This window comes from Oncorhynchus clarkii, chromosome 6, assembly GCF_045791955.1.
Source record: "Oncorhynchus clarkii lewisi isolate Uvic-CL-2024 chromosome 6, UVic_Ocla_1.0, whole genome shotgun sequence".
In the NCBI taxonomy this organism is placed as follows: domain Eukaryota; kingdom Metazoa; phylum Chordata; class Actinopteri; order Salmoniformes; family Salmonidae; genus Oncorhynchus; species Oncorhynchus clarkii.
Genome location: NC_092152.1, coordinates 39814781 through 39837439, shown reverse-complemented (window position 1 = coordinate 39837439; position 22659 = coordinate 39814781). Strand labels below are relative to the sequence as shown.

Genomic DNA, 22659 nt, shown 5'->3' with positions numbered 1-22659 from the left:
CAGTGCAGGTGCATTTATACGGAGACTTGATTACACACAGGTGGATTGTAATTATCGTCATTAGTCATTTAGGTCAACATTGGATCATTCAGAGATCCTCACTGAACTTCTGGAGAGAGTTTGCTGCACTGAAAGTAAAGGGGCTGAATAATTTTGCACACCCAATGTTTCAGTTTTTGATTTGTTAAAAAAGTTTGAAATATCCAATAAATGTCATTCCACTTCATGATTGTGTCCCACTTGTTGTTGATTCTTCACAAAAAAAGACAGTTTTATATCTTTATGTTTGAAGCCTGAAATGTGGCAAAAGGTCGCAAAGTTCAAGGGGGCCGAATACTTTCGCAAGGCACTGTACATGACTAAGACAAAGGAAAAGCATCTTTACTTTCACTTTGTGTGTAAATGCTTTGTGACCAAGAGGAGAAACTGGAGGCCCCGGTTTTCTCAGATGAGACAGGACTGTAGCTATATAAGAGTGCACTTATGCCAGCCATTGATATACATGAGCTCACAACACAGATCACTATTCACACAGAGGGTGTGAGCATTCAGGGAGCAAGATAATTGACAGGGATAGACACAAGATAACCAGGTTTGAGTCCATTTGTTTCAAACCCGGCAGAAATAAAATTATAATTCTGGTCCGAATAGCACCAGGGGGGTGGGCGGACAAAGGGAGAGTCAGTGACCTTAACATGGAGAAAGTGAGTGAAAAACACACACGTACACAGAGAGAACGAGAGACCCTTTGAAATGCATTGAGAAAGAGAGCAGTGTGGGTGTTAAACAAGTGATTTGGCAGGTATGTACAACCAGTCTGTCCTGCTCTGTCAGCAGGGGGGCACCGCCTGGATTCCTATCATGTCTATCCAAACTGTTCCGGAGTCATTTCCAACTCCTGAGACCCCAAGGGCATACACTTTGTTAACCCACCACACCGCAGTTTCACAATCAGCCGTCATGCGAACAGCTTTCACAATCCGTGGAGAGAATCATTGCTGCAGGCCTTGCATCAGAACATAGGGAATGCTGTGGAATGAGCAAAGCAAAAGGGGCAAAGGAATACCTTGTTTACAGAATGGACTGCCTGGAGAGTAGAGACAATGTTCATTCTTAGATTATATCAGTAAGACAGACTGTTCCTTGTAGCGTCAGCTGTGTTCTTTGTGTCAGTTGTCTAGTTGTGTCCATTATTTTCTCTAGGTTTTTATTTTATGCACTTTGAGATGATTCTGTATAATGAAAAGAGCTTTACAAATGTAAACACTGATTATTATAGACAGTAAATTATATTTTAAGCGCACAAACGTACTATTATTGGTCTGATTGGTCAAAAAGATCAGATAAACGCAGCCATACACACACACCTGCAATGAGGCTGTGTTTCCTGGAGATGGGGGACATGTGGTGGCAGTAGACGTTCCCTTCAAACTGGAACACTTCATTGGGCTACAGACACACAGGAAGGAGAAAGAACTATCAGCTTTAGTTCACCCTGAACATAAACCTGATATCTATGTGCTGTAGAGAGACAACAATACTGTTCAGTCAGTCGGTCAGCATGACAGGAAAGAACACTGCCGTGACTGACACAATGGGACCAGGAGACAGAAATTAAGAATGTGGCTGTGAGAGAGATGGAGGGGAGGAATGGAGGAGAGCAGAGAAGGACATGGCAGTGTGGGAGAACTAAGCACGGCAGTGGACTAAGGAGGAAGGCGGCAAGAGCGACAGTTACAATGCAAATCCATCTGCAAACACAAGTGCTCGCTCTGGTGCCTTGGCTGCCACTGTGTGCCAATACTAGCAAGGGCTGACCCAATGGGGACACACAGAGGGGGCTCTGTGTCAACACACTCAGTCACATACAGTTATCTCTTAACCTTTCATGGGCTCTGAAAATGTCAGTTTAATATAAATGAGATACAATGCTGATGCTTATCCAGGACATAGCTAACCAACCCATACATACTGTAGCTAGCTAGACCTTTTCTATTATACACAGCACTTCTTAGCTGCTTAAGTGTGGTGCAGGTACTGGATACTGATTCCTGGATCTGAATTCCTGTGTGTGCGCATGTTTTACTGTCCTTTAGCTGACCCTTTTAGGTAACCATGGAACCAGTGTAACTCTAGCTTAGCATAGAGCGCACCATATGAGGCAGAGAGAGAGAGTGACTGAGTGAGCTAGAGAGCAAGAGAGAATGAGACCGAAAGAAAGTGAGAGACAAAGGACGTATGTGAGAGAAAAACAACGTAAGAGAGATGAGTGAGAAACAAAGAGTGAAAGAGTATGTACAGTGGGGAGAACAAGTATTTAATACACTGCCGATTTTGCAGGTTTTCCTACTTACAAAGCTTGTAGAGGTCTGTAATTTTTATCATAGGTACACTTCAACTGTGAGAGGCGGAATCTAAAACAAAAATCCAGAAAATCACATTGTATGTGATTAAGTAATTAATGTGCATTTTATTGCATAGTGAAGACAAACTATGAACAGCTTTGCACACTCTTAACTAGCTTAATGAGGAACGCTTTTCTAACAGTTGTGAGCGGACCAACTAATTGGGCGTCACTCTAAAGCGGGAAGGTGGAATAAACGAGTCAGGAGTAAGTTTTCTTGATTGAACACAGTTCTCTATTGAGGGCATTGGGTCAACACAAACACTCCAACATAATCAATGAAAATCTTCCAAGGAAAAACATACATCTTCTTCTCCAGATGAAACAAGAACATAATAGGATTATCTTTAAACTACAACAAAAAGTCACGGGATTGTCACCGTCTTAGTGGTTCTTCCTGGATAGCTCCTCTCTCTCGGTGGCCATCTTCCAGAGATAGTTTTCCCCTCTCTCTGCTGGTTCCATTCTCTCTCTTATAGGGGAAGGAGAGTATGTCATTAGTACTGTCAGCTGTGCTTAATTGCCTCTGGTTACCTTGCCTCCCATGCCTTGTTGGGCTACTATCCATGAGCCCAGCCTGCCCTCTGGTGGTCCTTCCACATACCTTCCCCCCCAGAACCGAACCGGAGGGTCGGGCGCCAGACGCACCGTCCTGGTCACGTCGGGACAGCGCGTCTGCATTCCCGTTCCTCGATCCGGCCCTGTGGATGACATGGAAAGAGAACGGTTGTAAAGACAAAAACCATCTGGCTATTCTGTTGTTATTGTTTCTCTTACCAGCCATCCACGTGAGGGGCGCATGGTCGGTAACTAACGCAAACCTCCGACCCAGTAGGTAGTACCGGAGATAATCGAGGGCCCACTTGATGGCTAAGGCCTCTTTCTCTACGGTCGCATACCTCTGTTCCCGATCGCTGAGCTTCCTACTAATGAAGAGAATCGGCTTCTCTTCTTCACCTTTACCCTGAGCTAGTACGGCCCCGAGCCCTGTATCCGAGGCGTCGACCTGCACAATGAACTCTTGTGAGAAGTCCGGAGCCTGTAGAACGGGATCAGAACACAGGCCATCTTTTAGCAATTGAAAGGCCTCTTCCGTCTCGTCTTTCCACTCTACCTGGTTTGGCAGGTTTTTCCTGATGAGGTTTGTGAGGGGGTTGGCAATGGTTGCATATCCCGGGATAAAACGGCGATAATATCCTGTTATCCCTAAGAAGGCCCGAACATCTCGCTTGGTCCGGGGTCGAGGCCAGTCACGAATTGCCCTTGTCTTCTCTGCCTGTGGGCGTATTTTCCCATTCCCCACGGTGTACCCCAGGTATTCCGCTTCGGACAGGCCCAGGCAGCATTTATTTGGATTGGCGGTCAACCCTGTGGCTTCCAAACTCACGAGCACCGCCCGTAATCGCAGGAGGTGACTATCCCAGTCCTCGCTGTGGATGACCACATCGTCTATGTACGCCGCTGCATACTCTTGATGGGGCCGTAGAATGGCATCCATGAGGCGTTGGAAAGTTGCAGCGGCACCGTGCAGTTCGAAGGGCATCCTCACATACTGGAAAAGCCCCTCTGGGGTGGCGAAGGCAGTCTTTGGGCGATCCTCCGGAGCCACCGGCACTTGCCAATATCCCTTCGTCAAATCCAGGGTAGTGATGAACTTGGCCTTTCCTACGCGCTCCAAGAGTTCATCCACGCGGGGCATGGGATACGCATCGAATGTAGAGATGGCATTCACGCCCCTAAAGTCGTTGCAGAGTCTCATACTACCATCGGATTTGGGGACCAGGACTATGGGACTGGACCACTCACTCGTCGAGGGCTCGATCACGCCCATCCTCAACATTTCCCTCACCTCTTTCTTAGCGATGACTCGGCGAGTCTCAGGAATCCTGTAAGGGCGGATATGCACCTTCTTGCCGGGTTCAGTGTGGATATGGTGGAACAGGACATCTGTTTGTCCTGGGAATGGAGAGAATATTCGACCGAAGTTCATAATCAGCTTGTCTAGCTGTCTTGACTGCTCCGGTAGGAGAGTTTGGCCACGGCGCACCTGTGGTAGAGCCTCCTCTTTTCCTTTGCCCTCCAGGGCCATCAAAGCCACCTCCTCCTCTCGTCCATGGTACGTCTTCAGCAGGTTTATGTGATAGAGTTGGACCTTCTTCCTCCTGTCAGGTTGCTTGATGAGGTAATTGACCGGTGAGACCCTTTTCATTACCTCGTAGGGCCCCCTCCACTGCGCCAGCAAGCGATGTTCGGCCGTGGGCACAAGCACCATCACTTTCTCTCCCACGGTGAACTCACGGGGGGTCGCGGACTTATCATAGGCCCGGCCTTGGGTCCTTTGGGCCTTCTCCATATGCTCCTTGACTATGGGCCACACTGCGGACAGGCGGTCTCTCATCAGGGTAACGTGTTCTATTGTGGATCGAAAGGGGCATGGTTGGGTCTCCCAGGTCTCCTTGGCTAAGTCGAGGATTCCTCGACAGGGTCTGCCATAGAGCAATTCAAACGGAGAGAATCCAGTGGATGCCTGGGGTACTTCTTGCAGGGCAAACATTAAGTGTGGGAGAAGCATGTCCCAGTTTTTCCCGTCTCGGGACACCACTCTTCTCAACATGCTTTTAATCGTTTTGTTCAAGCGTTCACACAACCCGTCTGTTTGAGGGTGGAATATGCTTGTACGTATCTGTTGAACCTGATATAACCGACACAAGTCCTTCATCAACCGGGACATGAACGGGGTTCCTTGATCGGTTAAGATAGTCTTGGGGAGGCCCACACGAGAGAACATCAGGAATAACTCCTTGGCAATTCCCTTTGACGACATGTTCCGCAGGGGTATGGCCTCCGGGAACTTGGTAGCGTAATCTATAACCACTAGGATGTACTCGTGTCCTCTGGCGGATTTTGGGAGGGGTCCTACGAGGTCCATAGCTATGCGTTCAAAGGGAGTCTATGATGGGGAGAGGAATCAAAGGGTTACGTAGGTGTGGCCTTGGGGCTGTACGTTGACATTGATCACACGTCCTACAATGCTTGGCCACATCCCGGGTGACCCGGGGCCAATAGAATCTCTGCATGATTCTGTCAATAGTCTTGTCTCGTGCCAGGTGTCCTCCTAGGACGTGGGAATGGGCTAACTGTAGAACTGTATCCCTGTATGGCCTAGGCACCATTAGTAATTCCTGGTTTTCCCCCCTTCGTCGTACGACCCAGTATAAGAGACCCCGCCTGATTGCATAGTAAGGAAGAGGGGGCTCACCTGATCCGTCGACGTTCCTCCCGTCGATCACCTTCACCTTCCTCATGCCCTCCCTTAGGTCTGGGTCTCTATGCTGCGAGGTGCCGAACTGTCCCTTTAATTCCTGAGGCAGGTCGACCTCGGTAGAGGGATGTGGAGGATGTTCCACATCCCCATCAGGGGTGACCGAGGAGAATCCCTTCCAGGTTCCCTCCTCGGATGGAGCTTCAAATATATCCCTTAGCGCCTGGTTGCTCCTTCCTTCCTGCGTTGTGGATAACCCTTCACATGTGTCTTCATCAGTGGTTTCCTGGAATATCTGTCGTAAACGTTGGGTCGCTATTTCTTCCTCTGCTGCAGAGGACGAGGACGCGGCTACGTCTCCTTGTAGGACTACTACCTCGGGCTTGGATTTTCTCTTCTTTCCTGTCCCCCTTCTTCCCGTACATAACGTCATCTGCCGAAGCTCCTTATATAGGGGACAGTCTCTCCCGATCAATAATGGCACCTTCAGCTGGGGCACTTTCCCTGCCCTGACTGTACACCTTCCTTTTGGAGTGAGAATAGGCAGATTCACAGTGGGGTAATAGTGGGTGTCTCCATGGATACAGGATACGGCTACTTTGTCTGGTAGCAGTGTTGCGGAGGTCACCATCCGCTCCTCTACTAGGAGCCATACTTCCCGAGCCGAGAATAGCTACCACATCTTGTCCTTCGACTCGCACCGGAATCTCTGAGGCTGGGGCTATCTCTGCTAACCAACAGTGTTGATCCTGCCCCCTCAAAACGGGATGTGTGGGGATAGGCAGTGATGACTCCGTGACCATGGGCTCATCCTTGCTAGGACATTGTGGGGCATAATGGTTGGGAGACTGACATTTATAACACAGACCCTGCTGTGTGGTGGCTGACTTCTCCCACCTCTGGGGGGGGTTTGGACGTTTCGGTGGCGGGCGCGCCGGGGTGAGTCGTGGTACGGGATTGGAAGACTCCTTCCGTTCCTCCTTGTCACTTTTTAACAACTCCCCTGTAGACCGACATGTTTCCACCGCCTGGGCTATGTCGTCGGCTGACAACGGGTTGGCTTGCCCCACAACCCTTTTTAAGTCACTGGGTAATTCTCTCAATATCTTGTCCACTACGAGAGTCTCTATCACATGTCCTACTCCCTTTCCAGGTTCTAGCCACTGTTTCGTCAGTCGTATTAATGCGAAGATCTGGGCACGGACGGGTTGATCAGCTGTATAGGTCCATTGATGGAATTTTACAGCCCTATCTCTGGCAGTCAGCTGGTACCGGGACAGGATTTCGGTTTTTAGTCGCCCATAGTCCGCAGCTTCGCGGGAATCCAGGTCAAAATAGGCTTCCTGAGCCACCCCGGTTAAAAGAGGGGCTAATGCGCTCGCCCATTCTGTGGGCGGCCACTCTTCCAAGGTGGCCGTCCTTTCGAAGGTCATGAGGAAGGCCTCAATATCATCCTCCTTGGAGAGACGAGGCAAGATGGCGTGAGCAGCCGCTCTTGACTTAACTCTAGGTTCTTCTCGTCGGCTCAGCTGTTGTTGCAGGAGTTCTATGGTTGTCTGCTGTGCCGTGATCAATTGTTGTAGTAGGGCGTTATCCATCGTTCTTGAATGGTTCCTCCGGGTCTACTGGAAGAATCTTGATTTACTCACTTATCCTTGTGTCACTCGTCCACCTAATACCCGCATTCTCCACCAATGTGAGCGGACCAACTAATTGGGCGTCACTCTAAAGCGGGAAGGTGGAATAAACGAGTCAGGAGTAAGTGTTCTTGATTGAACACAGTTCTCTATTGAGGGCATTGGGTCAACACAAACACTCCAACATAATCAATGAAAATCTTCCAAGGAAAAACATACATCTTCTTCTCCAGATGAAACAAGAACATAATAGGATTATCTTTAAACTACAACAAAAAGTCACGGGATTGTCACCGTCTTAGTGGTTCTTCCTGGATAGCTCCTCTCTCTCGGTGGCCATCTTCCAGAGATAGTTTTCCCCTCTCTCTGCTGGTTCCATTTTCTCTCTTATAGGGGAAGGAGAGTATGTTATTAGTACTGTCAGCTGTGCTTAATTGCCTCTGGTTACCTTGCCTCCCATGCCTTGTTGGGCTACTATCCATGAGCCCAGCCTGCCCTCTGGTGGTCCTTCCACACAGTCTTGAAGGAGTTCCCACATACAGTGGGGCAAAAAAGTATTTTGTCAGCCACCAATTGTGCAAGTTCTCCCACTTAAAAAGATGAGAGGCCTGTAATTTTCATCATAGGTACACTTCAACTATGACAGACAAAATGAGAAAAAAAAAATCCAGAAAATCACATTGTAGGATTTTTTATGAATTTATTTGCAAATTATGGTGGAAAATAAGTATTTGGTCAGCTACAAACAAGCAAAATGTCTGGCTCTCACAGACCTGTAACTTTTCTTTAAGAGGCTCCTCTGTTACCTGTATTAATGGCACCTGTTTGAACTTGTTATCAGTATAAAAGACACCTGTCCACAACCTCAAACAGTCACACTCCAAACTCCACTATGTCCAAGACCAAAGAGCTGTCAAAGGACACCAGAAACAAAATTGTAGACCTGCACCAGGCTGGGAAGACTGAATCTGCAATAGGTAAGCAGCTTGGTTTGAAGAAATCAACTGTGGGAGCAATTATTAGGAAATGGAAGACATACAAGACCACTGATAATCTCCCTCGATCTGGGGCTCCACGCAAGATCTCACCCCGTGGGGTCAAAATGATCACAAGAATGGTGAGCAAAAATCCCAGAACCACACGGGGGGACCTAGTGAATGACCTGCAGAGAGCTGGGACCAAAGTAACAAAGCCTACCATCAGTAACACACTACCCGCCAGGGACTTAAATCCTGCAGTGCCAGACGTGTCCCCCTGCTTAAGCCAGTACATGTCCAGGCCCGTCTGAAGTTTGCTAGAGAGCATGTGGATGATCCAGAAGAAGATTGGGAGAATCTCATCTGGTCAGATGAAACCAAAATAGAGCTTTTTGGTAAAAACTCAACTCGTCGTGTTTGGAGGACAAAGAATGCTGAGTTGCATCCAAAGAACACCATACCTACTGTGAAGCATGGGGGTGGAAACATCATGCTTTGGGGCTGTTTTTCTGCAAAGGGACCAGGACGACTGATCCGTGTAAAGGAAAGAATGAATGGGGCCATGTATCGTGAGATTTTGAGTGAAAACCTCCTTCCATCAGCAAGGGCATTGAAGGTGAAACGTGGCTGGGTCTTTCAGCATGACAATGATCCCAAACACACCGCCCGGGCAACGAAGGAGTGGCTTCGTAAGAAGCATTTCAAGGTGCTGGAGTGGCCTAGCCAGTCTCCAGATCTCAACCACAAAGAAAATCTTTGGAGGGAGTTGAAAGTCTGTGTTGCCCAGCAACAGCCCCAAAGTATTGAGATAAACTTTTGTTATTGACCAAATACTTATTTTCCACTATAATTTGCAAATAAATTCATTCAAAATCCTACAATGTGATTTCCTGGATTTTTTTCAGTCATTTTGTCTGTCATAGTTGAAGTGTACCTATGATGAAAATTACAGGCCTCTCTCATCTTTTTAAGTGGGAGAACTTGCACAATTAGTGGCTGACTAAATACTTTTTTTGCCCCACTGTATGCTGAGCACTTGTTGGCTGCTTTTCCTTCACTCTGTGGTCCAACTCATCCCAAACCATCTCAATTGGGTTGAGGTTGGGTGATTGTGGAGGCCAGGTCATCTGATGCAGCACTCCATCACTCTCCTTCGTCAAATAGCCCTTACACAGCCTGGAGGTGTGCTTTGGGTCATTGTCCTGTTAAAAAACAAATGATAGTTCCACTAAGAACAAACCATATGGGATGGTGTATCGCTGCAGAATACTATGTTAGCCATGCTGGTTAGGTATGCCTTTGAATTCTAAATAAATCACTGACAGTGTCACACAATCACACCTCCTCCTCCATGCTTCATGGTGGGAACCACACATGCGGCGATCATCCATTCACCTACTCTACATCTCACAAAGACACAGTGGTTGGAACCAAAAATCTCAAATTTGGACTCATCAGACCAAAGAACAGATTTCCACCGGTCTAATGTCCATTGCTTGTGTTTCTTGACCCAAGCAAGTCTCTTCTTTTTGGTGTCCTTTGATAGTGGTTTCTTTGCAGCAATTTGACCATTAAGGCCTGATTCACACAGTCTCCTCTGAATAGTTGATTTTGAGATGTCTGTTACTTGAACCATGTGAAGAATTTATTTGGGCTGCAATCTGAGGTACTGAACTTATCATCTGCAGCAGAGGTAACTCTGTGGTGGTCCTGAGGTGGTGGTCATGAGGTCCTGTGGTGGTCATGAGGTCCTGTGGTGGTCATGACGGCCAGATTCATCATAGCGCTTGATGTTTTTTGTGACTGCACTTGAAGAAACTTTCAAAGTTCTTGACATTTTCCGCATTGACTGACCTTCATGTCTTTAAGTAATAATGGACTGTTGTTTCTCTTTGTTTATTTGAGCTGAACTTGTTATTTTAACAAATAGGGCTATCTTCTGTATACCAGCCCTACCATGTCACAACACAACTGATTGGCTCAAACAAATTAACTTTTAACAAGACACACCTGTTAATTGAAATGCATTCCAGGTGACTACCTCATGAAGCTGGTTGAGAGAATTCCAAGAGCGTGCAAAGCTGTCAAGGCAAAGGGTGGCTACTTTGAAGAATCTTAAATATAAAATATATTTTGATTTGTTTGACACTTTTGTAGTTACATGATTCCATATGTGTAATTTCATAGTTTTGATGTCTTCACTATTATTCTACAATGTAGAAAATAGTAAAAAATAAAGAAAAACCCTTGAATGTGTAGGTGTGTCAACTTTTGACTTGTACCCCTCAATCTACACACAATACCCCATAATGACAATACAAAAACAGGTTTTAGAAATTTGTACAAATTGAGAAGTTTGACCGGGTTCAAAATGATGGAGGCCACTGTGTTCTTGGGGACCTTCAATGTTGCATACATTTTCTGGTATCCTTCCCCAGATCTGTGCCTTGACACAATCCTGTCTCAAAGCTCTATGGACAAATCCTTTGACCTCATGGCTTGGTTTTTGCTCTGACATGCACTGTCAAATACACACACTACTGCTTGCACACTCATCATTGGCAGATAAGTGCTTTCGAGGAAGCACAATAGCACATACCCTCTCTCTCACACCACTCCTGTCCACCAATACCTAGTGAAGTACACAGTTATAGTGATGCTGCCATCTAGTGGGTGCCATCAGATATGTGAGCCACACACAACTGTCTGCCGTGCACACTGCTTTACAGGGGTACTGTGGTTTCCTGCTTTTGTTATCCAGGTCAAACACCACAATCACTCCATCTGCCCCTCTAGATAGCATGCTACAGAACAGACAAGAGGAGAGGGTTAGCTTCCAACAGCACCAGGACTCTAAAGATGTGCTACCTAGGCAACACATGTCCATGTTGAGTTGTTGTAGGTTGCTGGCTCATGTATCAAATTATGTTGAATTCAGGTTATGAAGGAAAAATGCATTACGTTATAGGCCTAGGCTATATGGTAATCATAACAAAATAATGTTCTCAATTGTCAGACCTACTACCAATGACAGAGTGAATATTTCATATTTAATGATACAAATAAACTTTGATTTTACTTACTAAATAGGCTACACATCAGGAAACGAGCATATTTTTTTCTTTTTGGGAAACAAGCATCCTTCAAACCTACGTATAAAAGGGAATCCATCAAAGAAACAATGGAATAGTGTTCTGATGGGATGATAATTTGGCCAACTTTCCCCCTCATTGTTGACTCTGCCCGTCTCAGGCAAAGTGTGTCTTCGAGTCCAGCCTGTCTTGCTGTTAGAAACCCCAACAACTTCCCTCAATATATGTATATTTAAATAATTTAGCTAGCTAGCATGACTGTTTGTTATGGTTGTTCTAAAGCTAGCAGAGCATAACTAGCTTGGCTAACCATGTACAAATTCAATATCGTTAGCTACTAAACCAGTTTTGCAAACTTTTTTGTGTACAATAAATCTCTGTGATCTGAATTTTATAAAAGTCAATGAAATCATTTGAATCAGCCAAATTTCACGCTGTCTGTTTTATTTAAACTCATTTAGCAAGCTAGTATAGCTCCAGCCAACAAGGGGTGTGCGCGGCCATGTTGTTACGTCAGGATTTTTGAGACCTCGCTGGCATAACAAGTGCACTGATTGGTTCCTCTGATTCTGCCATCCAATTAAAACATATCTTACTGTTGTCTGTTTTTAGATACGGGAGATTGCATTAACAACAAATCCAATTGAACATGCGTTGATAGGGGAGGTTGTGTGGTGAAAAATACGAGCCCGATAGCTATATCATATTCAATATGAGCAGGATCGGGGGTCTATTACGCCGGAGCTTTGGGGTGATAAAAGAACATGTGGGCACCGACCATTTCGGAAATAAATACTACTGGCAGCCCGAGCAAAAAACTTGGACGGGTAAGTTGCTAACGCTTTAGCTACCTCATCCCTAGAAACTTTGACCTAGACAGCCACCTCTGTAACGTTATTGTTGTCCCAGCTACAAGTAACGTCAGCTATCTTCTGAAACTCTCCAGTTTTATTAGCCATCTACTTTAACTAGAAGCTACACGTTTTAGATGGCTAGCTAACGTTACAGTAAATGGTACAAGCTACAAAGTAAGCAAATGTAACAGTAGCTATGTTAGCTAGCAAATATTCGTTTCAATATGTAAAATGATAGCTAGCTCAAACCGTGACAATCTTCCTACACATTTTAATCGAGATTATTACATTAGTGGTATTGAATTCTGATCTCTTTGCTACATGTTATTGAGATCTTGGCTCTCTTTTTGTTTCATGTAAGATATGACCACTAGATGGAGTACGTGTACCTGTTTTTGATATATCCCAAACAAATCACATCAGTTTCTTCAATAAATTCCATACACTCTTCTTCATTGTATGTTAATTGAAACACATTTGACACGTCAAAGCTCAGTGAAGCCCATCTCTGTTAAAACATCCCATCATCAATGCCCTCAAAATATGGCACTGCAACCCTGTCACATAATTACAATAACTTAATCTGCCTCTACTCTTCAGACACTTTCCATTCAACCATTGTTTGAGGATGTAGAACGAGGTCAGATTTCTCAGCTGAGAAAGATAGTGTGTATGTAGCTTAATATATAAGCCAAGCCTCAGATGTGAGTCAGCAGACAAAGCCGTGGTGACTAGGTACTGTTGTCCCTCAGGTAGCAAGGTTCTTAGTAGGCAAGGTCGAGGACATTCAGGCTATTCTGTAGACTGAAATAGCTTCCTTACCTCGTCTCCTTTCCTTCACCAATGACTTGACAAGGCTTGACATTGTAGCAGAGATACGTCCTTCTTCAATTTATAACGTAAGGAGTGTGTGTTGTCTCGGCATCTAGTTTGAAAAATGCAAAACAATGTGATTGAAATTCACCCAGTCCTTTCACGTGTCAGTACTATCTAGGAGAGAAGAGATTTAGGGTCAGTTTTGCCTTTTAGATCATAATGAATCTGGTTAGTATGGATTGAGGGGACCTGATCTTTGCTGAGAAATCTCAATGTACAAGGGAGTTGAGCGTTGACTAGTGTGGGTGGATTGGAGCTCCGACTACATTGAGACGCTGTCAGTTGATACCTGTAAAATCTTAAACGCGTACAGTGTACGTATGTTTGTCCTATGTATAGTCGGGCCTGTCATTGTTTGCTGAAATCCATACTTTTGAATAAAACTTTTGTCAAATACAACCACCAACCTTTTCTTAGTTTCAATTGCTCTAAAACGTAGATTACCCTACGTGATCTGAGATTCAATTGGGGCATTCGCGCTGAGTTGCCATTTTAGAGCAATAGAAACTAGGAAACTGTCGGTGTGGATTTCAGCAAACAAAGACAGGCCCGATTTTACACAGGACAAACATAGGTACATGGTAAAGGTTTAACATTTTACAGTATCGACTGACAGCGACTCGATGTAGTGAGAGCTCCAGTCCGCCCACACTCGTCCTATTGAAATGGTTTGACTAGGTCTGCATTTTCAATCCGTAAACCCATGTTATCTTAATTAATTTACCAAGATGATCTCCCTCTTCGTGGTGTAGGATTTAGCGAGGAGATATTGGCCTGGTACCCATTCACTCACTAACTGCGTCATTTGTGGGGGACGACATGTTTACTGTTGCCTTGTTGTTGTCGTCGTGTTTGTTTGCTAGACCTCTGCCCACCTCGTCTTATTTATTAATGTGAAGTAATCCGTAAGTTATTTCAAAGCATGTAGGTGGCTGGGTATTCAAACATCGTAGAGGCCTGTGTTCAGCACAGTCTAGGTCTAGGCTACTGCACAGGGAAGACCTCCTTTTGTTATTCAGTCATTAGGCCTACGGTGATTTCCCAATGGGACCTCTTGTGCATGAATAGCCTAGGCCTCAAGTACATGCACACTTATGTCATCACGTATTGGCTGTGTAATGACACGGTCATAATGGTTGATTCTCCACTCACTCTTCCTCACCACAGGGAGGCCAGAGCTTTGCACTGTCTTCAGCTACTACCACACACACACACCATTGGCGTAGCACCCAACCCGTAGCCCCGACAAGCTTTACACCCTCCCACCCATGTCCTCATTGCATGTAGTGCCACAAGAACACTCATGGTCTGTAAAGTTCTCTACTTTTGATCGATTTAAACTAACAATATTGGAATCACCATAGTCTCAACTATAAACTGTCAACTCTGATAGATTAAAATATAATATTATTTTTGGTTCAAATATGTGATATTTAACTAGGTTTTAAAGTCATAAAGCAACTGGGGAAAACTAAATTGCTACTATGTGAATGAACAAGAAGAAAGAAAAAAAAAGATCTATCAAATTTTTGTCTAATGTCAACTCAACTCCGTAAGAGTGGGACAAATCTGACAGAATGGTTGTTTTATTGGGGATATTCAAATGAATCATTTTCCATATTTTGCAAATGTTTGTATTGAACTTTTTATTTTTAAAGACACAAATGTCTGTTTTGAGTATCTGTTGTCAACTCAGTCAGTGGCTTGTCAACTCTGTCACTTATGGCTAACGCCCTTAAACTTTTTTTTTCTCTCAATATTCTGCAAAAATATTTTCATCACTGTTCCGCAACACATGCTTAAGCAATGGAAGCGTTTGCCGTGCAAGACCTAAGAGATAATGTTTGCTTTCAAAGTGTTGTTTTATGTTCTAAATCTAGGAAAACAGGTCATAATGCTAACGAAATTAGAGCATTTAGTAGTGCTAAAAAACAAAACAAAAAGGTTTGGAGATGTGTATTACATATTGCCTTGCTCGGACCTTGCGCGGGGCCCTTGCGAAACTGCGCTACGCCACTGACGCACGCGATCTCTCCTCTTTCTTTTGCTCACTCCAACCTTGTAGAAATATACGTCTTGCTCTTTTTGAAAAAATCTTAAACTGCACAGACAGACTGCAGGCTCTATACAACAGCAACGCAGGTGGAGGAGGAAACTATTTCTCTCTCCCTCCCCCTCTCTTTAGTAAATTCATAGGTAACTCTCTTTCTCTCAACTATCTGCTCAATCTATTCACCTGTCCCTATTCGTCTGTCCTCCTTTCATTTATTTATTTATTTGTACTTTAGTGCTCCTATTGTCTATCCCTCTCAATCTGTTGGGCTGTATGAAACTGGGGCGTAAGTAATATAATGCTGTGTTCGGTTCGGTTGCCCAGGACAGAATTGGAAAAACATTCCAGTGTTATTTTGTTCAAGCTATCTCTATCCTCTCCCTTCCATCTTTTCCCCTCTTATCACTTTATTTTTTCTCTCACTCCCTCCCCCTCTCTCTCTGTACTCCAGCTCTTTTTGATGCCTGTCCAGAGCTGTGTAGAATATCAGAGTGGTTGTGTTATGTGAAAGGCTGGGCCCAGCAACATACTACACTACCCTTGTAAATGTACACCGAGCCTCTTTTAGCCTGGTTGCCAGTCCATTCTAGCTTTAGCTAACTCCTTTTGGCTTAGCAACGCTAAAAGAGAAACAGACTGGCTATCGGTTAAATGGAATGTGTACACAGAACAGACTAGCTATGCCTCTGCCATAGTAATGAAAAGTAGGCCTAACTCCATGTCCCTAGCCTGGGCCACCTGGTGGTTATTGGTTAGCCAGATCTGTTTCCAAACATGACGACAACAAAGGAGTTGGCTGAAGGCAAACTCGGCCTAGATCTGGCTACCAGGCTACGATGCCTATGTCCGTATGAACACAGAGCATAAGCCTATCCCTTTCTGTGCTCCTCTGTCTTTCTGTGTCGCTATACTGTATGTACCCAGACTGGCTCAACCTCACTGCAGGGACGCCCTATCACACTGACTGGAAGAAAGCAAAGCATTCTGGAGATTGGCCCATTTGTCTTAATGGCAGCCGGGCTGCAGCACTGATGCCCATCCCCTCTTATTTAGGGAGAGCGGAGAGGAGAGCTGACATTATCGCCCGCTGCAGGCGGATTGGAAAATAATTGCCTGAATGATTGCTATTTTTTTTCCCCTTGCCTCTTTGAGGAGGTGTAGCCTTTGTCTTGGAATCAGTGGCTGCTCAATAGTGGACAGGGGAAAGGCAGCCCCTTTCATGTGGCAGTGAAAAGGATGTATTTTTAGTGCTATTCACTTAGCTCTGTATGCTATGCAGTTTTAATCTATTGGTCCGTGCGCTGTGTGAGGAGGAATCTGAGGGCTTCAGAGGTGCACCACACTGTGAGAGAAAAGAGGCATTGACTTGTCCTCCTGTTACTATCCTCTCCCTTTGCCTATTATTTAATTCATTCTGAGGCTCTGTTCCATGAAGTGAAAACTGAAAGGCTTTTGGTTGGTTCTGCCTTTTCGGGTTTCTAGTGTGGGAGGGGAGATTGTGTGCGCGTGCACGTTTGCGGACCTTAAAGAGAACGAGCTAGTGAATTCTCAACACTTCATGCCTTCGCACACTTAACACAACAACAGATGGCTGTGTGTCATCAGAGCGTTAATTCAGGCTGCATATATTCCATGGAAGAAGTCACAGCCGAGAGCGACTGGGGTCCAAATGGCTGTTTACTCAGCCACAAGCTGTCCCCAGGGGGAGATGAAGGAAGCTGTAGACCTCTCTTCAACGCCAGCACTGGGTTTGTCATGGAGGCCTATGACCAAAGCTTCATTGAATGGCAGCGTTGCCATGCTTGGGCTTTCAATGAAGGTTGTTTACCCATCATCATGCCAAGTTCATCTAGCAGCTAGCAATGTTGTCCTCTTATGGACACACATTAGCCAGGCCTTAAGTGTTATTTTATTGGAACAGGTTTAGATTTAATAACGTGTCATTCCACCTCAAAAAGCACAAGAAGTTTTCAACACCCACCATCTCTAGTTTGTTCTCCACTGTACGGGAAACTGTTGAGCGTGAAGAACCCAGCAGCTTTGGTGCGCCTAGCAACTACTACCATACCCTGTTCAAAGGCACTTAAATCTTTTGTCTTGCCCAGTCACCCTCTGAATGGCACCCATACATAATAAATGTCTCAAGGCTTACAAATCCTTCTTTAACCTGTCTCCTCACCTTCATCTACACTGATTTTTCTTGAAGTGGGTTTAAAAAGTAACATCAATAAAGGATCATGGCCCGGTTGCATAAAACACCTGAAGTAAATTTTATTTTTCCTTCATTTCCTTTTCCTTCATTTTAAGGTCAATTTCCCCCTTAAATTAAAGGACCTCATGGGCACCCTTAAGTGCTTCATTCAGCATGGATATCAATGTCAACAGCATTTGTGGAGGTGACTGTTCCTTTTAATCTGCACTGGTGACAAAAGGAAAACATCAACCAGCCAGCTACTTAGCTAAACAATGGAAGGTGCACAATCCATGGCTACAAAACTAGCTGGCTATATATACTCTGTAAGATAGCTTGACGTACTAGAAAGAAATATAAACAAGTTGGGAAAAATCACATTTATTGCGGTTAATTTTATCTTCTGAAGCAATTTGGTTAGCCAGTCTTGTTTGTCGCAAAATAGCTTTCATTTTGTGAGCGAGAAATTCTCTCTTTTAAGGAGGTTTAGTTAGTGAATCAGGCCGTCTCCATGGTAACCAGATACTCTTTCTGCCATACATGCCTTCAAACTACCGTAAAACTCCTTTAGGGTTAAGTGTGCCCTTACCTAAGGAAATATTTTAGGGCTCTATGCAACGTTCTTAAACAATTCTCTTGGGCAAGGGGAAATTATTCCTTAAGGTAAGAACCTAAGATGTTTTATGCAACCGGGGGGGGCCTTTCATGCCAAATAATGGCCCCCAGCCCAAAACATTACCCCCTAAATTACATTATTTCCATCCCTGCTATGCAAACAAGGCTGATTTCCATGACAATTTTGCTGTTTAAACAACCTTTGTTTAGCTAATAAGATGACAACATTACTTCAAACTACTTTTGGGTACCATGTTAACATTCCAACATGAAATCCATGTCTTAAACATTGCTACATTTCGGAAATAGCAAAGAACAGGTGTAATCTGCTTGACACAAAGTTACTTACCTTACAGATCAAAGTCAGCTAATTTCTACTCCATATGCAAATCCGTTTGAGTCATACACTGGCTTGTCTGGCTGCCATGTTTTTATTTTAAGCTGACCTTCCTTTATCTACACTGAAATAATATTATTTCATTTGTCCTCTTCTGATTGAATTGTTTTCTCTCTCGCATAGCTCATCAGTACACCTTTTGTGGTTGAATTATATATATATATATATATATATATATATATATTGTAGGTCCTAGGATACAACAATGAATAATGTGGAACTAACAAATACCATCAAGGGATACCGTACAATTTACAACCATGAAAAACACCTTGTGAAACAGCTGTGAAAACATTTACGACATTTACGATTTAAATATGTAAACGTTTTGATTTTTGGTACAGTTGTGTCATTTTAATTCATTTTCACAGATTCTTTGTACACTCACATGGTAATGATAGACTTGTTCTCAACAGGCAGCCAGTCTCGGAAAGGGAGATTTGAACAGGGAGACTGCAAAGTCCAGGCACTGCTGCTCTCTTTGTTCTGGCCGTTTGCAGTGCTAGTGTTTTTAGTTCACCTGTGTGTATCTCACATATTATGTGCCCAGTATGATAGAGCAAAACAACTTTCTTAGCAGATAATGACAACATGACAATAACAGTAGATGTAATGAAAAGTTGGAGGGTGGTTGGTAATGGAGGACATTAGGTGGATCCACGTCTGGGTGTTTGGCAGAACCCCTAGTTCATGATTGGTCTGGTTGGTCCAATCAAAAAAGGAAGAGGGGTAGGAAACACAGTTGAAATCAGAAGTTTACATACACCTTAGCCAAATGTATTTAAACCCGTTTTTAAAAAATTCCTGACATTTAATCCTAGTAAAAATTCCCTGTCTGCGCAGTGGTCTAGGGCACTGCATCGCAGCACTAGCTGTGCCACCAGAGACTCTGGGTTCGCGCCCAGGCTCTGTCGCAGCCGGTTGCGACCGGGAGGTCCGTGGGGCGACGCACATTTGGCCTAGCGTCGTCTGGGTTAGGGAGGGTTTGGCCGGTAGGGATATCCTTGTCTCATCGCGCACCAGCGACTCCTGTGGCGGGCCGGGCGCAGTGTGCACTAACCAAGGTACCCAGGTGCACAGTGTTTCCTCCGACACATTGGTGCGGCTGGCTTCCGGGTTGGAGGCGCGCTGTGTTAAGAAGCAGTGCAGCTTGGTTGGGTTGTGTTTCCAAGGACGCATGGCTTTCGACCTTTGTCTCTCCCGAGCCCGTACGGGAGTTGTAGCAATGAGACAAGATAGTAATTACTAACAATTGGATACCATGAAATTGGGGAGAAAGGGGGGTAAAAATGTAAAAAAAATCCCTGTCTTAGGTCAGTTAGGATCACCACTTTATTTTAAGAATGTGAAATGTCAGAATAATAGTAGAGAATGATTTATTTCAGCTTTTATTTCTTTCATAACATTCCCAGTGGGTCAGAAGTTTACATACACTCAATTAGTATTTGGTAGCATTGCCTTTAAATTGTTTAACTTGGGTTAAATGTTCCGTGTAGCCTTCCACAAGCTTCCCACAATAAGTTGGGTGAATTTTGGCCCATTCCTCCTGACAGAGCTGATGTAACTGAGTCAGGTTTGTAGGCCTCCTTGCTCGCACGTGCTTTTTCAGTTCTGCCCACAATTTATTTTATGGGATTGAGGTTTTGTGATGGCCACTCCAATACTTTGACTTTGTTGTCCTTAAGCCATTTTGTCACGACTTTGGAAGTATGTTTGGGGTCATTGTCCATTTGGAAGACCCATTTGCGACCAAGCTTTAACTTCCTGGCTATTGTCTTGATGTTGCATATATATATTCAAATACTTTTCCTCCCTCATGAAGCTATCTATTCTGTGAAGTGCACCAGTCCCTCCTGCAGCAAAGCACCCCCACAACATGATGCTGCCACCCCGTGCTTCACGGTTGGGATGGTGTTCTTCAGCTTGAAAGCATCCCCCTTTTTCCTCCAAACATAATAATGGTCATTATGGCCAAACTGTTCTATTTTTGTTTCATCAGACCAGAGGGCATTTCTCCAAAAAGTAAGATATTTTTCCCCATGTGCATTTGCAAACCGTAGTCTGGCTTTTTTTATGGCGGTTTTGGAGCAGTGGCGTCTTCCTTGTTGAGCGGCCTTTCAGGTTATGTTGATATAGGACTTGTTTTACTGTGGGTATAGATACTGGAGGAAACAGGTACAAAAGTATCCTCACAAGGTCATTTGCTGTTGTTCTGGGATTGATTTGCACTTTTCGCACCAAAGTACGTTCATCTCTAGGAGACAATGCGTCTCCTTCCTGAGCAGTATGACGGCTATGTGGTCCCACGGTGTTTATACTTCCGTACTATTGTTTGTACAGATGCACGTGGTGCCTTCGGACGTTTGGAAATTGCTCCCAAGGATGAACCAGACTTGTGGAGGTCCACAATTTTTTTTTCTGGGATCTTGGCTGATTTCTTTAGATTTTCCCATGATGTCAAGCAAAGAGGCACTGAGTTTGAAGGTAGGTAACCATTGCTGACAGGTGTAAAAAAAAAATCGAGAACACATCCATGCAATCTCCATAGACAAACATTGACAGTAGAATAGCCTTACTGAAGGGCTCAGTGACATTCAACGTGGCATTGTCATAGGATGCCTCCTTTCCAACAAGTCAGTGTGTCAGATTTCTGCCCTGCTAGAGCTACCCTGGTCAACGTTAAGTGTTATTGTGAAGTGGCAACGTCTAGGAGCAACAACAGCTCAGCCGCAAAGTGGTAGGCCATACTAGCTCACAGAACGGGAACGCCAAGTGCTGAAGCGCGTAAATTTGTCTGTCTTCAGTTGCAACACTCACTACCAAGTTCCAAACTGCCTCTGGAAGCAATGTCAGGACAAGAACTGTTCATTTGGAGCTTCATAAATGGGTTTCCATGGCCGAGCAGATGCACACAAGCCTTAGATCACCATGCGCAATGCCAAGCATCGACTGGAGTGGTGCAAAGCTCTCAACAAGTGTACTCTGGAGCAGTGTTGTCTGGCGTGATGAATCAGGCTTCACCATCTGGCAGGCCAACGGAAGAATTTGGGTTTGGCAGATGCCAGGAAAACGCTACCTGACACAATTTATAGTGCCAACTGTAAAGTTTGGTGGAGGAGGATTAATGGTCTGGGGCTGTTTTTCATGGTTTGGGCTAGGCCCCTTAGATCCAGTAAAGGGACATTTTAACTCTACAGCATACAATGACATTCTAGACGATTCTGTGCTTCCAACTTTGTGGCAACAGTTTGGGGAAGGCCCTTTTCTTCTTTCAGCATGACAATGCCCCTGTGCACAAAGTGAGATCCATACAGAAATGGTTTGTTGATCGATGTGGAAGAACTTGACTGGCCCGCACAGAGCCCTGAACTCCTTTGGGATTAATTGGAATGCAGACTGCGAGCCAGGCCTAATCATCCAATATCAGTGCCGACCTCTTGTGGCTGAATGGAAGTCCCCACAGCAATGTTCCAACATCTGGTGGAAAGCCTTCCTTGAAGAGTGGAGGTTGTTAAAGCAGCAAAGGGGGGACCAACTACATATCAATGTAAATGATTTTGGAATGAGATATTTGATGAGCAGTTGTCCACATACTTTTGGTCATGTAGTGTATGTCTGATCATGTACGACGGAAAAACAAAAACAAAATTGTAAAACATAAGCAAAACAATCCATTGGTGACAGAATATAACCTACAACATCCATACCTTGTTTCAGAGTTCACGACCGTGGTCAGTCAAGATGACCTCAGGAGAACCGTGGGTGTTAAAGATGTCCATCATCGCCGTGGTGGCCTCGCCAGTCTCGTCCTTGATGGGTATCATACTAAATGAAAATCACATTTTGGTTTCAAGCACCCTTTTTAATGGGTTACAGAAGGACATTTTAGACTTAAGCACGTTCCTCTTCCTTTACTGGCCTTAATGGGTATTGCCTCCATCCACTTGGTAAACTGTTCGGTTGCCGTCAGACACCAGCTGTTGCCATTCCTGGATTTCGTGAAGGGTCGGATGAGGTTAACCCATAACATTTTAAAGTGTTAGAGAGAAGATGACTTTATTCCTACCTGTATTTGTGTCGTACAATATGCAGATGTTTGTAAGGATACTGACACATACACATTCTACAATATTGAACTCTGCTGTGAACAAATAAAGCAACGATTACAAAACAACTTATCAGGGCAAAATGTGAATTGTGACACTTACCGTCCATGTGCCATGGTGAAACAACTAATGGGCTTCAACTCCGGCGCCACAGTCTTCACCCTCTCAAACTTCTGGCAGGCTAGACAGGTACTT

General features: G+C 44.6%; 1 protein-coding gene across 1 annotated transcript in view; it reads left to right on the top strand.

Moving 5' to 3' along the window:
• The first annotated feature begins 11972 nt into the window (after nt 1-11972).
• The window catches only part of LOC139411125 (NADH:ubiquinone oxidoreductase complex assembly factor 2), a 38877-nt gene continuing 28190 nt past the window's right edge, over nt 11973-22659 (top strand). Inside the window, exon 1 of the mRNA XM_071156996.1 lies at nt 11973-12199. Within this exon, the coding sequence (XP_071013097.1) occupies nt 12085-12199 (115 nt within the window). The 5' untranslated portion in view covers nt 11973-12084. The remainder of the gene's footprint in view (nt 12200-22659) is intronic.